General features: G+C 45.6%; 1 protein-coding gene across 1 annotated transcript; it reads right to left on the bottom strand.

Annotated features, from left to right (window-relative positions):
* Positions 1-752: 752 nt before the first annotated feature.
* On the bottom strand, positions 753-16,514 carry LOC133955031 (zinc finger protein 536-like; the record flags this gene model as incomplete). Its single annotated transcript, XM_062389669.1, has 3 exons — positions 753-1,344; positions 7,732-8,661; positions 14,738-16,514. Coding segments are annotated over 3 exons (2,922 nt in total), but the record flags the coding sequence as incomplete, so codon positions are not given.
* Positions 16,515-17,930: the final 1,416 nt, after the last annotated feature.

Raw genomic sequence — 17,930 nt, 5'->3', positions numbered from 1 at the left:
GGACAGTAAACGAATGTCAGAGTGCCCGGGCAGGCAGACAGAGTGGCAGAGTGGGTGGGCTTTGACAGACACATCTCACACGGGCTGACAGCTCCGTCAATAGCCCCGGGACGGCCGCGCTGATTGACAGCTAGCAGGTGGCGCATGAATGGAGTTGTCAGGCCGGCTGTCAGTCAAAGTCACATCGCTGTGGCTACAAGGCCCCGGCTGAACAGGCACACAGCTGCCCACGGTGATCTCCGGTGTACAGGCAGACTATTGGCACAGGCGGCTCAGATCGAGCTAAAATGACCGTACATGGCATTCCGCGGCGTACAATAGCTGTGTTGATTAGGTCCTATTTTACACTGGTGGGCAGATCTGGTATACACACACACATGGGTACTTCCACCCAATTAAAAAAAAAAGTAGGGAAAAGGCAGATTTGAATGTACTATCAATGAATCTCTGCAGTTTTTTCCATTTCCTTGGTTCCCCTTAATTGAGCATTGTTCCAGCATGAGGGCATGAAGCATAGGAGTTAATGGGCAATAATTATATGTGAGAGAGGCTTTCTCCCTGGAGTGGAATCCAGAACAAATGGAAGCTCCGATGTGCAACATTCTACTTCATTACATCTGCCGCGATTAAAGCCCGAACATCTGGCACCGCATCCTGACAGATAGACAAGACTTCTGGACCGGAAGGGGAATCGAGCGATATTTACCAAAAAAATTGTAACACAGGGTGTTTACTGGATGAAAGAACAAGTGCTTTGGGCAGGCCACGGTACATTCTCCCTATCAGACAAGTGCTGAAGTGATAGATGCATGTAAACACGAGTAAATCGTTTGGACACCTCTGACAAAATGAAAGGCACTAAATACTCCGCACTGCACTTTCACATCACAATGGACTTTATTATTATAGGCAGCTTCTTTCTTTTCTTTTTTTTTTTTTGTTGTTGCTACAGATAAATATGCACTGTGGCTCTTCAAGTAAACACTGGAATGTACATCAAGGTTAGTTAACTTTTTTCTTCTTATTATTATTTTTTTTATGCTCAACAAACTCAATCATCCTAACCCCCCCCTTTTTTTTTATCGAGGTGAAACTAAAACAATAATAATCACGACTGTCTGTATCTGAATCAAGTTCCACAGAGCGACGTCATGCCGATCTGGTCTCCCAGCATGCTCGGAGGCAATCTGGAGGGTCTCCGGGGCGCGTGCGAGCGTCGGAGGCGGCGGTCGGGGTAGAGGCTGTTGTCGAAGGGCTTGCGGTGGACACACAGGACGTGGGTCTTCAGGTTGCCCTTCTGGGAAGCGCTGTACGGGCAGTACCGGCACTGGAACGGCTTCCGGGCTGGATAACACAAAGAAGAAAAGAGGTTCATTCACGAAATCGTCGGAATTTAACATCGTCAGGGTCTGAAACGACCACATGGTGAAAGTTAGATGTATAAATATCAATAATAATCAACCTCCATTGATGTTTTATTTTTGATTTTACCAGTTGACAAGCCAACTGAAAAGCAACACCTCTGGCTTCAGTCGCAGAACGTTTCCCCATGGAACAAGTTTCTGTTAATGAACTGGATGAGATGGATTTAAGTGAAAAATGTGTGTTTACAAATTCCGAATTTGTAATTCTTGGCAGGTCAGTTTTTTTTTGAATGCCCAGCGGTCCAGGCCAGATGTTGGCAGGTGAGAAGTTAGGTTCTGACACCATGCCGCTGAAATGCCAGAGGGTAAAAAAAAGAGTTTACAAGTTTCAGTGGGCTTCAAAATAGGTTTTCCTTTGGTTGTAATGTGCTTTAGTTTGTGTGGTTTTATAGACAAATATATAAAAAAAAAAATCTAAACTGTGACATTGATTTGGCCTCATAATAACAATTTGCACTTTCTAACAGTCAAACTTTAGCAAAACACTTGTGACACAAGCTGACAGGTTTTTACAAAGAAAGGGCAGCAAGTACTAATTCGTTGTAACACATTTCCTGCTCACAACTATAACACAGACCCACACACGCACACACACACACGCACACACATATAACGGCATATAAACACACACACACACAAGTGTTGAGTTGAGGAATGACAGACGTCTGCAGCTGGGAGGCGAGGCATGCCAAAACTTCCTGTCTGTCCCCCTCTTTAGCGCCCGCCACATAACTTCTACCACAAATAATGTGAAGCTACACGGCGGAGCACTCTGCGCACCTTCAAGACACAGAGAACAAAGCCTCCTGCTAATAGCTTCCAGAAGTTTATCTGACCTCAATAAAAAATCTGCACGACAGCGAAGCCTGAAGGTGTCGGTGAGATCAAGACTCAGACCTGAGCCGGATGAGTCATTTACCTTCTCTACCTCCGTGTCCTTGTTCACCGAGGTGCTATTTCTGAGATGTTAGCTCACGTAATGACTTTCTCTTTCCCCCTCTGTCTAACACTTCAACGTGTTCCTCTGTGATTCATGGTTACAGTAAACCATTATGTGCTGATGTCATTTGACATCACTTCCCAAAAACTGAGGGCTGTCTCAGCCTTTTCACCACCCCCCACCCCCCCCGCCCCGCCCTCGCCTCCTTCTCTCTATCATGGTCCTCATCAGGGCTCAGACAGCTGCGCTCAGACGAACACATCTACATAAAGAAGGTGTTTTTGGGGGGGAAAAGTGGGGAAACTCACAGAAGGTGCGAGCAATAAAAGGTAATGCTCCATCTGTTGGTGTATAATAACCTGATGGCCGTAAAGGACACACACACACACAAGCGCGCACACAGACACACACCAGTCAGAGAGAGGATACGGCCTGACACATCTGAATATCATCAGGATGGCAAAGAGGGGTTTGTGTGTGTGTGTGTGTGTGGGTCTGTGTCTGTGTGAGAGATAGAGAGAGTTAGAGCAGTAAAGTGAGAGAGCGAGGGCAAGCTGTCTGGGAGGAGCAACAGTTAAAAGAAAAGCTTTGTCAAAAATGCTGCGACCGATCAGTTTGTGACGCACGTTGAACCTGTCAATCAACGGAAGTGGAAAAGCAGGAAATACGGATCGGCAGTTTTTCTTTCTTTGCTTCTTTCTTTCTTTCTTACGCTCACTTAATCAGTGATATTTTGTTTGAAGTTGATTTCGTGCATTTAAATTCGTCACATCCATCATGACTTGATAACCAAGTTTTATTAAAATCTTCTAAACGCATTCAAACAACGTGAGCGCTCCTGTAGCCTATTAGACTTTCATGAAGTCAGTTAATAATAAGCCAAAAGGCCTCGTGGTTACATCAGTTGCTGGCCGCCCTGCTTGACTCCCCCCCCCCGCCTCTGTGGCCTTTCTTTCTTTCTTTCTCCTCCTCCTCCTCTTCCTCGTCATCCTTGGTCTGCTGTCCCCCCCCCCCCCCCCCCCCCCCTTCCACCAGAGGAGAGGGGAAGTCCAAGAGAGGGCAACCTCCAAATAAGTTCCATTAATCACAGGCAAGAGTCTAATGTAACTAATATTTTACAATTAGAGGAGACAGCAGTGGGCTCGGGGCCATCCATCTCTTCACCACATGATCCTCCGTTCATGGGCCGCTCCAGCCACAGCTTCAGACCAGCCGCACACACACAAACACAAAGACACACACACGCATACACATACAGTGTACTATACATGCTCACGTGTACACATGCACAAATAGTCTGAACAGGAAATGGGGGGGGGGGGGGGCTGTGTGGTGACGAGAGAAAGAGTGAGGATGTGTAAATAGTAAAAGAAAAAACGTAATTTTAACAGTTTGGGTCATTTTCCCATCGGTTGTGTTGACACTGAACTCGTCCTAGGTAATTACGGAGATCAGGGAACACGGCATCATCGCTGCAGCTCCATCAATCAGGCTGTAAATGAGTGTATCCTCACAATCTAATCCACTTTATCGTGAGAGAAGACTTGACGTGAATACACCTGAAATTCTCACGTTGCACAGGAAATTGATGTTTAAATATAACATTGACTTTTTTTGAAGATGGACGACTCTTCTCTACTTCCTACCATCATCCAGTGAGACAAAAAATCTAAAAATTATTGGGATATTATATTAAGATATTTTAAAATAATTTCTCTGACGTGTACTTTTGTGTTTCGCTCCGTATTCCATCCTCGAACATGGAGGAGGCAGGATTTATGACCGTTCCTGCAGCCAGCCTCTAGGGGGCGATGAAAATGCTTTGGCTTCACTTTCGGGGAGCTGTCATGTCGTCTATCTTTATATACAGTCCATGGTGCTTGACTATAGCAAGTATTTTACGTCAGAGAAGAACCAGGAGCGTTGTCTGCTGCATAAACTGTGATGAATGATCACAGCAGCTTGAGCTGGAGCTGTTCAGCGTCACTTTTATCTTTAAAAAAAAAAAGTTTCTCCAATCTAGATGTTTTGTCAAAACCCTGTGAAACCAAATGTTGTTGCTTTTATGCTTTGTCTTTGGTACAAATTAAACAAATGGAGGTATATTGGGTTCACTGTTGAGCTTAAGATCATTATAACTAGGCTAGATGTTCCCCCCACTTCCTGTCTTTGTGCTAGGCTAAGCTAACCATCACCGGATATCAGCCTGGTATTAATCTAGTCTATTTATCAAATGCAGAAGAGTTCTTTGAAGGACAAGTTTGTAGTCAGGGCTGGAATCTTGGGAGAAAATGTGTGTTCAGATTTGTAATATTTTTATTATATTATCTTTCTTCAGATATCTGTTGATGTGATTAATAATTTTACCAATTCTATCAGTCAATCCACACTTTATTTATAAAGAACCTTTCAACAAATTAATTGCAGCTCAGAGTGTTTTAAGAAGCGATTGACAAAATGTTAAAAAAATTATTAATGCGTTCAGAATCCTCTCATACATTGTAAAAGGTTACAAAGCAAATGGTAGTCAAACAATAAAATGTTAGCAAAACAAGAGAGAAAGTAATAGTAAGAAGAAAAAAATTATAAAATAGATAAAAAAAATATTAAATAATACATTACAATAAATTTAACATTTTACAAATCATAAAACACTACATGAACGCCAGGTTGGGTTTTAAGTTTACGTTTAAAAACATTTACATTTTCATCTCCTCTCATTTCATTCTCAACAGTTTCTTTATGCAAACTCATGTTTAGAGAATAAGAGCTTCAGGTTCTTTCCACTGATTGGGTGAAGTATAACCTGCTCAAGTTTCTAGGTGACTCACGTTGAAACTCAAATATAACATCGGCACCTGGATTTTACCGAATTTCCCCTTGTTCTAGAAGTAAGTACATATTTGCGCGAGGCCGTAAACTTGTATATCTTTGCAACTGCCTGCACGTCGTCCCATGTGTGTGAGTGTGAGTGTGTTGTGTTGTGCCGTGGGAGTGTGTGTTGTGTGTCGCAGGCTGACATAATGACCATGATGACAGTGGCGGGGCCGTCGGGGGCCAGAGGAGCTGAATGGTGACGGATGACACAGACCTGAGCTCTGATGGCACACAGACAGTGAGTGATGACTGCACATCCTTCCCAGAGCTCCACCCTTCATTATCTCTACGGGGAGAGGCCCGGCACAAAGGCAGGCCGCGCTGCCCTCTCGCTGCCCTCAAACGACATCTGCTCATGGAGACAGCCGCACTACCGCTCCTCTTTCACCTCGCTGTCGCTCCATCTATCTCCATCTATGGTGATCTTCCCTCGCTCCTTTTCTCTCTCCTTTTCTCTCACTCTCTGTCACCCTCTCCGCGGAGGGTACACGGAGGTCAGACAATGAGATAATGACTCACCCCTTTCAAGCTTTCAAATCAGGGGGCCTTTTTCTCTCTCTCCCTCTATCTCTCTGTCTCTCTGTCCTGAGTGAGTGTTCTTTCATTCTTAATCCCGTCTTTATCGATCTTCTCATATTCTCTTGTTCTCACGTGTCTGAGTGGGCCTGCTCTGATGCCCCATGAGGAGAGGGACAGTTTAGTTGAGCTGGTTAGTTGCTTCACAGGGAGATGAGACTCAGTAACCCGGAGGCATCCGACTGTGACATGACTATAATCTCAAAAACAGCTGTCCTAACTGGGCCTGCTAAATACTAACGCATCCCCATATAATGAGACCCTCTGAAGCCCCACAGCATCCTCAACCGCTTAGAGTGGTGAACGTTGCCATCTAGTGTTTGGGCGTTAGCGGTGCAGGGACGAGGGTGTTCCGTTTAAAACACAGGGGGGAGGGAGGGGGGGGGGGCTCAGTGAGACTAATGAGCATGCAGACAGGTTCAACCAGGGGTCACCATCTGGCCAATTACCACTGCTGGCACATTGGAGCCGACCTGAACTGTCATCACAAACACATCACTCCATGTCCAAACTGCCCGGCAATATGTCACCATGCCACTCGACGTGCCATACAGTATGGAGAGGATGGGGGCAACAGGAGACAGCCCCGTGACAGAGCCACCTGGTCAGCGCCGCAGACAGGACAGGCTGCCGGGCCACCTGCTTGGTGGGATCGTAGAGGACACTCCACGGCCCTCTCAATGTCAGCTACCTGTCTGGAGGTGCGGTTTGATTGACAGGCGTTTATTGTATCAGTCTGACGGGAAATGTGCCGGATCAATGTGCAGCGAATGGAAAAAAGGTGAGAGAGATGCCTGAACTAAGAGAACTGGTCTAAATGTCTGAGATGCTGCTGGGATACACTGGTTTTTTTTAAACAAACGCTGGTTGTGTTTGAAAACCACGGGGTTTGCTAAAAAGAGGCAATTTGAATCTGCCATATTTCAAACGGCATTATATCTCATAAAAACGAGGGAGAAACACGACGGCTGTGACGGCTCTGACAGAAGTTGAAGGAGGAGGAAGGGGGGGGGTGCTTTTTTTGGTGGGGGGAAATATTATAATAACCATCTGTACAATCAAATTCAAAAACTACATCTTGCTGTTAGAATCACAAAGAAAAGGGAACAGATGTTAATCCCTAATGGAGTTGACAGGCACTTTCCTGTCTTTCACATGAGCATATTGAGTTTCTGAATAAGAGGGGGATCAGAGGGAAGGTGTATCATGTTGCACTCATAATACATGCATATCAAAGACCCCAGCTGTTGGATTCCCTCTCCTGAGAGACGGCATTATTAAATCTGCACTCAGCAAGCACATCACACCAGCGCAAGGGCTTTAAGCCTCTCTCCATCAGCGGGCCCCACTGGCTCGGGCGATTTGTAACCTATCACACGCCGATATCATCATCCTCTTTTTTTAAAGTGTAGGGGGGTAATCAGTGGCACACACCTGTGTCTTCTTTAGCCCTTATTTCAGATCAGAGATAAGATCTGGCGAGAAGAAGGAGAAGAAGAAGAAGAAAAAAAACTTAAGTGCTGTGAGTATATGGGAAGCGTGTTGTTCGTAATTGGAATGATTCATTCACACGCTCACACGCGCTCTTCACACGTCTGCTGTCAGGTGATGAGGGCTGAGACACTGCCAGAAAGTTTTAGGGGGGGATTTTTATATAGCATCTACATTGTTGCTGACAATGTCACAGGAGAACGATACAAAACATTTATTATCTTTGGAGAATTGTATTAACTGATTGGGATGTTGTAATTGCAAGATGAGAGGAGATGGCGAGATTGGCAAAAAACTGAAGGACCGGTCTTTGTCCACTAGGTGGCAATAGATACCTTCAAATCTGGTGAGTGCTGGCCATATCTTGATAAGTGTGACAGCTGAGTTACACATACATGTCATGACATATAAGCTGATGCTCACCTGATGCAACTTCGTTCTCCATGTTCCCGCCTGCGATCAGACCGGCGTTGTGTGCAGAGGCAGGTGCACCGCTCAGGCTCCCCTGGGCCCTGAGGAAGGAGAGCAGGCCGCCCTGGTACTGGAGTGGATCGGCCTGTCCTGGAGTCAGGTTCTCCAGAGAGTGGATGGGAGACTCGGCCACGCCTCTGCCCCACTGCCCCGGCTTCTCCTGCATCTCTGGACCCGGGAAGTCAGTGCTGGCGTGCTCCAGCAGCTCCTGCAGCTCGGGCACATTATTTTTCAGCATCTGCCACTTGGCAGCGTCGTCGTTTTCGTCCTCCCCCCCTTGCTCGGATTTCTCAAATTCCCCTTCACCATTGTGACAAGCGGAGCCTCCTCTCTGTGTGCTCATCTCCTCTTTTGTTGCCTGCACCAAAAGGTCACACTGATACCCAGGTTTCCCACTGAGCTCGGCTGCGGCGTTGGGGTAACTTTGTAGCCGCCGGGTAATGGAGGAGGACAGTCCATTGCTGAAAACGCCAGACATTTGCACCAGTACAGCAGGAGACATGGCTGAATGGGAGGGGACAGACTCTGGCTTGACAGACAGGTCTAAGGGCTCATACTGGGACTTACTGGTTTGAGCGGATAAAGAGCCGTCTACGTGTTTGTCAGTGAGGTCGGGCTGCTTGTTGACGAGCAGGGGGGTTTCCCTGTGGTTCTCCAGACCTTGGTAGTGACCTGCGGCCGGGCTCCAGTCTTCTCTGGATCTGGGTCTGAGCTTGGAGTTGGGGCTGGAGCTGCTGCTGCTGCTGCTGGGCTGCAGCGGAGAAGAAAGATCCCTGCTGTTCTGCCAGTGGGGGAAGTGGTAGCGGTCCAGATGGAAACCGAGGGAGGCTGTCTGTGCAGCGGTGTAGTCACTGGAGAGAGGACACCTGTAGACTTTCTCACCTACCACAGAGAAAACAGCAAAAACATAATACAATACAAATGAGATCAGGAAACTATGTGTACACGAGGCACACTGAGCATTTTGTTCTGAGAAAAGTAGCAACAACAGTTGTCTAAACATGAAAAATGCTGCAATCCCACACCAGGCTGAGTTGAATGATTTAAGCACTGCCCTGCAGTAAATCAAGCTTGTAATCAGCTTTCAGCTCCAGTGATCCATCATTTTACAGTATGGACGCCACCACCATGTGCAATAAATACACCCAAAGATGTTAACACCAAACAAGATTCTTCCAGAAATAATAAACAGGGGAAATTGTAAAGCTACCAGAACAAGGCAGATGTCGAAAGGAAAAAAACTCATTCCATCCAAAACCAGTAAGTGGGGATCCCAGTCAGAAATAACAAAAGTCCAACATGTGAGTGCTTCTGATTAACTGCACCGTGAAGTGCAGTTGAGTTTATTTTCGCTTCATACTTGAAAAATGGTGCGGTGGCCACATAATTCAGAAAGTACAAAGTGTATTATTGTGGTAAATGACAAAGGGCAATTTTTCTCCCTTTAGCCGATGAATAATATCCATCTGGATCCAAGGTTTGATCCTCCACACCATAACTTTTAATTAAAGGTAATTTAAATGTCCTTTTCCCTCTGTTTACCCACAGTTTAATCCTTATAGCTATCACAGAAACACCCTCCAGGGTTAAACACACTCCCTGTGACCATTTTGAGTTAGTGATTGTCTGGGACCTCAGCCTTGCACTGTCTTTAAATAGCCCAGCTGTTTCGCTGCCATTCCAATTACAGTAAAAGTCATCCGACGCCATTAAGCCACAAATATTGGCAGTTTATTGCCCAACACTCTCCTGGCATTTGAAGGTCAGGTCATACATTATACTGTGTCTTTTAGGGATGCGTCTGGGATAGGGAGATAAACCCACCACCATTAATTTAATTCCATGCATATTGATGCCTTATTGTTCTTCTTTAATGGACTAATATCTGAGTTACAACAGTGATTCATCCCCGCCAGAGAAATATCAATTTCATACACCTCGAGATCTGACCCTGAGGTAATTCACTGAAGTAAATCTCAATCTAATGATCTGCAGTTGTTACTTTACTTTGTGGCAAACTTTAATAGAAAAACCACCATTGTAAGCTGACTGGTAATAAAAGGGAGGCGGTTTTCCACCATTTGAAATGTACAAAATCGTAAAATAACACCCTTGAATTAATCAAACAGGGCTGAACCTAGCATCGTGGAAATATCACGGCCAAGATGGCAAATTCATGTCCTTGAATTAAAGATAGACGACCCTGTTTTCCGCTTTACAGCATGTATGTGTGTGTGTGTGTGTGTGTGTGCAGTGTTTACAGTATGTTTGATTTAATGCGTGCTTACATTAAACGCGCACGCTCCCACGCGCACGGTATGTGCAAGAGCGGGAAAGAGACTTCAACAGTGCCACACCCTTGTCTCCAGTAACAAGACACAAAAAAAATCCAAAGAGCTTAATGGAACTCTTTCAGACACACGCCATACATCTCAATTATTCTGTGGCTTTAATTACGATGACATTAGGGGCCGGCTCCGAATGCCGGCAAAAAACACACACATCTGACCTCATCTTTCAGCACGAGGCTTCTTCCTAAACCCATTTGCCAGCCTCCACACGGAGAGAGCGGTAAAAAAAAACAAACACACAACACAAAGACCGAAAAGACTCTGCCTTTTTCTCTCTCTTCCGTTTGGACGGGTGCCATCTTTGTGATTGCCTGGTTCATGCTAACTTAATCAGTTTAAGATTTACTTACACTGCCGAGGCTCACATTATGTGAGGGGAGTAATTTTAGAGCTTAGATTTATCAAGCAAAAAACTCCAATTACTGCATCATTACAAACCCGAGCCTCTCTCACCTAACACAGAGCATCTAATGAAGTGATGCGTGTGAGTTATCTGCTCTTACTGGATGAGCAAGGTGAAGAGAGAGGGGGGGAAAGGTAAATAAATAAGGAAAGAAATGCCTGAAGTGAGTCTATGGAAGGAAAACCATGCAGCTGGGCTCGGACAAGTGATTCATTTCATATGGAAATAGGCTTCAAGATTTACAGCCATGCATCAGCGTCAATGCAATCACGGGGCTCACATACTATATGCTTACACAGGCATTTGCCAGTTACACTGAGGACGTCAAACTGTACATGCGGTGCAGCTTTGGCTGTTTTTCTATACGTGCAATCAGGCACCTGAGAGTGAAAAGCAGAGATACATGGTAGCTGGTTGGGTTTAAGATGAAACAGAGTGAGAGCGAGAGTCACACACAAGACTGGGGAGAAAAACAGGGGCACCAGATGTTCTTTGATGTTTATAATAGCATATATTATTAATATTAATTAGACCACATAGTCAATGACGCATTTGGGACGTTTCCAAGTCAATTAAGCCAAATGGCATTCAGGAGACGGCGGAACAATATTTCAAGGCAGGTGTTCAGAACTCCCTGGGTAAATCTTTTTATCTGCATGCTAGGAAAACAAGCATTTTGAGCTTAATTTGAGCCTCATATCTGCAATAATAATTAAAAAGAGGATTAAAAGACAGAAGTGAGAGGAAGAGGGGAAAAGCCAACAGGTAATCAGTTCTACACAAACCAGTCTCGAGCTGACTGTGAATAAGAGCGGAGCTTGTGAAGCCGGAACACAGGAGCGAGCCAGATAAGAAGCGGTTTAGTTAAAAAAGATGCTTTTTACTGTCAGTGATCACAAAGAAGGAGGCGGATGTCACTGGAGAAGCAGAATGAAAGTGATATTCTGTACAGCAGCAGCTTTATCTGTGTTTCTGGGTAAACCGCTGCTCATATTACCATTCACCGTTTTACAGACGCTTATCATTTCAGGCTCCCTTGGCTTTAAACGCTTACAGTAAAAGTGGCATAAAAAAAAAAAGGGACAAAAACACATGTGGGGACAACATCATTACATGGTGTCTGCCCATTGACCTTGAGGTTAAGAGTATTGAATGGGACTAATTAATAACTGTCAGAGCATTTTATGTTTGGGCATGTTTTTTTTATTTGGCGCTGGGATCTCACTGGTCCAATGTAGGTCAGAGGCCTGAAGTGTGCACCCTTCACTGGTTTGTCATTTTAAAGAAGAGCCGTTACTCTTAATCTCAGATTATAATTAAAGTCAAAGTGCATGTTCCAATCTGCCCTGATTAGATATTGAGAGAAGTAATTCGTAACACACGCCCTCTATAGAAATCAAAGCGCCGTTTCTAATTTGACATGCTGCTTATTTGTGGTTAAGATCTAAATCCAACCCTGTATCTGGATGTATCACGCAAAGAAGCCGTCTCTCACCCTGACAGCCATGACTGTACTATATTTGCTATCCATATTGAGGACATCAATAACTTCATGACCACCATAGGCTGACTATGAATAATGCAGCCAGTAATTCTGGACTAATCAATGTTCCTCAAGCTGAACATCTGGCAGTGGTAATTCCTCCTCATGCATCTCCGCTCTCCTGAATTAGAAAACGCTCGCTTTCTGCCGCTCTCTCTCTCTCTTTTTTTCCTCCTCCTCGTCCAAACCATCCAGACAGACAGACTTGATCAGTTACAACCCCCCACCCCTGAAAAAAGCCAAACTTATCCCTGTTATTAAACCCTCATCAAGTGGTGCGTGTTCTCCATATGTGTAGGATTTACCTATCTGTCCCGCAGCAGACCTGTGTGTTGAGCCAGGGCCAGCAGCGTGTGATTGTGTTAATTAATCTGTCATTGTGAGCGCAGGGAGCAGCTGCAGAGGTCTCTGGGATATATTGTCAGAGCTAAACAATGCGGTGCTAAGCCCCCAGAGTGAGTCTACCATTACACAGGACTAAGAACAGAGAGGAGAGGAGGCGAGGGGGAGAGGGAGCCTGCCGGATCCATCATTGACTAAAGCAATGACGCCTGACCTTTACAATGAATTAGTTTCCATGCTTAATATTGACTGAAATTAGAGTCTGATACAGAATGTGCCATCCCAGAACTGTGCGCGCTCAAATCCTCGGCTAGCCGGCTATCATAAATGTTTCTGGAAGTGGCACCGTATGGTCGTGAAGATAGCGAGGAGGAAGGGAAGTAAAGACAACGGAGCCTGAATACGGTTCTTAAAGAGCGACCGGAGAGGGATTTAGCCATCGACGGCAAGCATTTACATGTAAATACGCAGATACCAGTATGTGTGCACAATATGGAAACAAAACATCTAATGAGATTAGACTTGATCCATTTATCTCTGCTAGGCGGCCATCATTTAAGAGGATGGTGGATCGAATCCCACAGGAGCGCATCATGGCTCCGTGTGCATAACAGCAGTGGGAGAAAATAACCATAGTCGAAAAAAGCTGTGAGGAAACGGAACGAAAGTTTGGCTTTATTTCGCCTCTTTCCTCTTAACAACGCTGTCATAAGAGTGATTTAGGCTCATGATAACATGTAAGCAGGATGCCATGACAAGAAAGGCATTTACCCAGAGAGCCAAATCATCCAAATCACCAGGTGGAACAGAAGACTATCAATAAAAATACCAGGTGGTAGATCAAATCATAAAAATCACTGGGTGGTATATATCAAATCATTAAAAACACCAGATGGCATGCATTAACATCTTGTGCCCCCGTAGGCAAGGGGTGGGGATGTGACAGATATAAAATAGAGGGTACTAATTATCCCTACAATTCAACATGATGCCATTATCTTTTAAAAGGAAGACAAAGTCCTGGTGGATGACAGTAATGTCTGTGGTGCTGCTGACCCTGTGCTCCGGGCCCACCTACAGAGAGTGGGAAGAAAGACGAGGGCACAGCTTCTGATTTTTATATCTTTAAAAAAGAAATACAGATTATAAGAGGCACTAATCTGATTGTAGTCCTTTTGTTGGTGAGTTTCTTGGCTGAGGTCTGACACACTAATCATGACTACTTGTTTCCATCATTTCAGCCATTTTAGTCATTTGATTCTCATGCTAGAGACACGTAATCCTGTAATAACACAGACACGACAGAATAAAGAGAAGCTCAAGCAATTCAGTATGTCACATCCATACAGTTGCCATGGTCATCATGACGATAGCTACTGAGCACTGGACGTGAGAATCCGGTTATTGTCCCTAAACTATCCTCTGGGGCTGTGTGCCAGAACGTGAATGTCAGCTGCTCTTCTCCAGAGCTTTTCCTGCCAGCGGTTAAAATCTCAAGAGAATGTCAAAGTTAGCCCGCGTGAGAATGCAGCAAGAAAATGTCCGGAGACTTCACTGCAAGTGACTTGATGTATTGGAGACGTTTCTAACACGCGACAAGTGTACGCAAATATCTCAGGATGAAAAACTGGTGTCATAGGGTTGGTGTTAGGGTTGGGGACGTAGAAAAAAATCCAACTTGGAGATTCGAGAGCTACACGCCGGTGTCGGTGCACTGTAAGCAAAAACAAATAACTTAGGCAACGTAATTAACAAGTCGTGATGCTCTAATCAGCTCCTACCCTTCACCTGACTGTCCCGGGGATTTTCCTTTTGAATGCGTCTGAGCAAGACACTCTCCTGCTGCGTTGTTCATATTGGAAAGACATAGTCCAGATAATATCCGAAACCCAGTTGTCCGCGCATTATCCAGAGATCTTTCTGAGAACGTCTTATGGACGGAAAAGAGAACGATAACTTTAAATAAATAAATAAATTTGTCTGAGATCTTTGTCTTGTTCCTTCTCGTTTCCTGTTCGTCTCGCCACTTTATCCAGTCAAATAAAGACAAAATGGAAAAAATAATGGTTAACATTGAAGCAGCAGAGGTTATAATAAATTTTGGTATGAAAAGTAGTCCAGTCTCATCAGGGTAGTTATTTTCTGACTCTGAACAGTAAGCCATGAAAACGATTAGCTGATTTTACTGGTTGAATAGTTGTAGTTCTAGTTGAGTGATGAGAAAACTGAACTTTATGTCTAAAGTTGTTATAATGCCCGTTTCAACAAGATATTAAATACCCCTCTTTTAAGAGAATCTGCTTTTCTTGACTGTTTTACCTGAAGCTGGAGAGGAGGGTCGTGGTTGATGGTCCAGGGCGCTGCCGGAGAGGGAGTTCCCCGTCTCGGTGATGATGTCCGTTGGCCCGTGATGACTCAGGCTGCCGGTGCTGCCGGGTCTGCTGATGGTCTTAGTGTCCGGGTCACTGAGACACAGCTTCCCTTCGTCTGCAGGGAGACATCTCTCAGACAAGTAGGAGGTCTGGTCTTTAGTGCTGAACATTGGCTGTTCAACAGGCAGAGCTTGTGTCATCATCTGCCAGCCTGGGTAACCGCCGCTGCTGTTGAATGCTTCTCTATTAGACATGACTTTCTGCAGATATTCCATGCCGCTGGAGCTCAGCTGGGGGGGCAGATTATTCAAACCCAATAGAGAGGAGCTCTCTACGTCGGTCAGAGGGCCTGGACCGGAGGAAATCATCCTCCCTAACATCTCCCTCACCTTCATGTCAACGCCGGCCGTGTTGAGTATCTGGTTATAATCTTGATGCTCTGCTCTCTCAGCCGCGAGGAACCGGTTGTGGATGCGGGAGATGTACTGCGAGTAGAGGTTGCTCTGATGCTCCTGCGACAGGTTGCTCAGTTTATAAGGGTCATGCTCGGCAGGGAGGTTGCTCTTTGCGGCGAGCTTGTTGAGGTGGACCTTCATGTGGTTCTTGAGAAACCAGGGCTCTTTGAAGCGACGGCCGCAGATCTGACAGCAGTGCTCAAATGAGTCCTTGTGCTTCCTCATGTGACCCTTCAGGAACCAGGCCTGGCTGAAGGTCTGGCCACACACCTCGCACGGGAACTCACCGACCGGCTTCCCCTTGTCGCCCGTCCCGACGGGAGGCTTCTGACCTGAGCCTGAATCTGCGGTTATATGCGCCATCTCAACATGGCCGATGAGCTCCTCCTCGTGCGACGCGGCAAACTCGCACAAGGTGCATTTGTAGGGTTTATGAAGGATCCTGATATGACGCTCCAGCTCCTGCTGCTTCCTGAACTTCCCCTTACAGAATGAGCAGCGGAAGCCGCTGGGCTGCAGCTGGACGGGCTCCTCGTGGACAGTAGGTGCCTCGGGGGATGTGGATGTATGGGGCTGGATCTCTGCGGCACTGGAGTTGCTTAAGAACTGGTTTGGGGTTGGGACCGTCTGTGACAGGTGGGGATTTTTAAGTTGGGGTAAATTAGATGTTTGCTGCTGGCTAACATGACCGGCTCGCATCTGCCTGTCTCTGAGTATCGCCCTCTCTTCGAGCTCGTGAAGCAGCCGGTTTTCCTCTCTGATCCTCCCACGGCCTTTACCCAGAAGGCCTTGCTTGTGCGTGCGGAGGTGGATCTTCAGGTTGCCCTTCTGTGCTGCCCGGTGGTCGCAGTACGGGCACTTGAAGGGCTTCTCCCCGGTGTGCGTGCGCATGTGAAGCGAGAGGATGCTGTTGAAGCGGAAACGCTTCCCACACAGCGGGCAGGGGTACTTCCTGTTCTTGCGGTTGTCGTCCTGGTCAGAATTCACCTGGGAGGCGATGCTTTCATTCGTGACTCTCAGGAACTGGGACAGCTCAACTCTCCCATTCATGCTGCTGAGAATCCTGGCGTCCATGATTTGATTGGCCAGAAGCGCCATCTGGCTTCTAATTGGATGGGAGGAGGGGGTAATTAAGCCGTCCTTTTTCGGGGGGGGACAAGCCGATGTTACAGTATGGTGGGCAGGAGCGTCAATGTGGGACAGTCCAAAGGTTAGCAGAGAACTGAGAGCTGACTGTTTGCTCTTATTCAGTCGAGACAGGATGTGGATTCATGTTGTTCACATGAAGCGTCTGTTTGTTGCAGCTCAGACCTAGAGAGAAAACAAAAGGAGCATTAAGCGAATTCAGACCCGGCCAAAAAAACAAAGACAGTATTGAAATACATTGGTTTCAAGCTTGAAAAGTCCAATAGAAGGCCAGTAAGATCCAAGAAGTGTGATAAGATGCTTTCAATTAAATGTGTAAATCTGTACTTTTGAAACTTCTGTATAAAGCTGGTGAAGCAGCACAAATAGGTCAGGAAATAGAGCAAGGCAGGTTCTGACTCTGCTCATCCTGTTAAGTATACCTGTGGTTTTAGATTATTGTTGGAGACTGCGAAAATGCTGATTAAGTCAAACCACACAGGCTTCCTCAACAAATATCTCATCTGTACTTAAGGGTAATGTGCAGATCTTTGTCTAGATCTCATTTTGTACTGACACCCAATCGTCGGCACAAACACAATCGCACCGCAAACATCAAAGACCTGTGCGCTTCCACTTGCCTTTCCTTTGCATTTCACAAATCTTTGAAACGCTTTTAGAAAAAAGAAAAGAAAAAAAAAGATTAAAGTAGAAGAGTTAAGCTTTTTCAGCAGGTCTATTGCATATTCGGATAAAACCTTTACCGGGGTAATTATGTCACAGGAGTACGGAGGAAAATAAACAACTTAATGATTCAAAAAATGCAAAGTTAAAGGAGGAATATACCAAAATGAAGAGCTCACTTCTCCTCCTGAGCAGCTCTCTCTCTCTCTCTCTCTCTCTCTCTCTCTCCCTCTCTCTCTCTCTTCCTCTCTTTTTTCTGATTCAGCTGTAGCAGCAAAACAAAGCTTCAAATTCACATGGCGCTACAATGGCAGAGGTCACATAAGCGCGCCCTGCCCAGCTCCAGTGCAGCACCAAAGGGCACAGAACAAAGCCTGCACTGTCCACACTGAATTAACACAGGCTTACATCATCCTGGACTGCAACCTCAGTCACTCATGAAAATGATGTACACAAAAAACACACAGATAACGAGCTGGCAGCGGCGGTTGGTTGGTGTGGGCCGGGTGTTTGCTTTGAGCTATAGATCAGAAATCAGTTTCACCATATGGTACTGACGGGAAAAATGAAAATTTAAGTAAGTAAATATATTGGAATAAAGTCTCCATATTTGTTAACCTGAGGGGAGGGGAGAGCAGAGATCCCCCTCCCACCTCCCGCCCACTTTCAAGGATTACGGTCACTTGGACTATTATTGCATTTGCCTCTATTAATGTCATTACTGTACTGTGGCCTCGGCTGTGTAATGGTGTCCATTCTAAAGTCTGCATTCAATCAATAATGATTGATCAGACTCCGGTTCAAATGGCTCTATGCGTCTATGCAGCATCTTGTGGTGCAACTTTCACAACCGCGTAACTGTGTGTGTGTGTGTGT

This window comes from Platichthys flesus, chromosome 6 (genome assembly GCF_949316205.1).
Source record: "Platichthys flesus chromosome 6, fPlaFle2.1, whole genome shotgun sequence".
Lineage (NCBI taxonomy): Eukaryota > Metazoa > Chordata > Actinopteri > Pleuronectiformes > Pleuronectidae > Platichthys > Platichthys flesus.
This window is presented reverse-complemented; position numbering and strand designations above follow the sequence as displayed.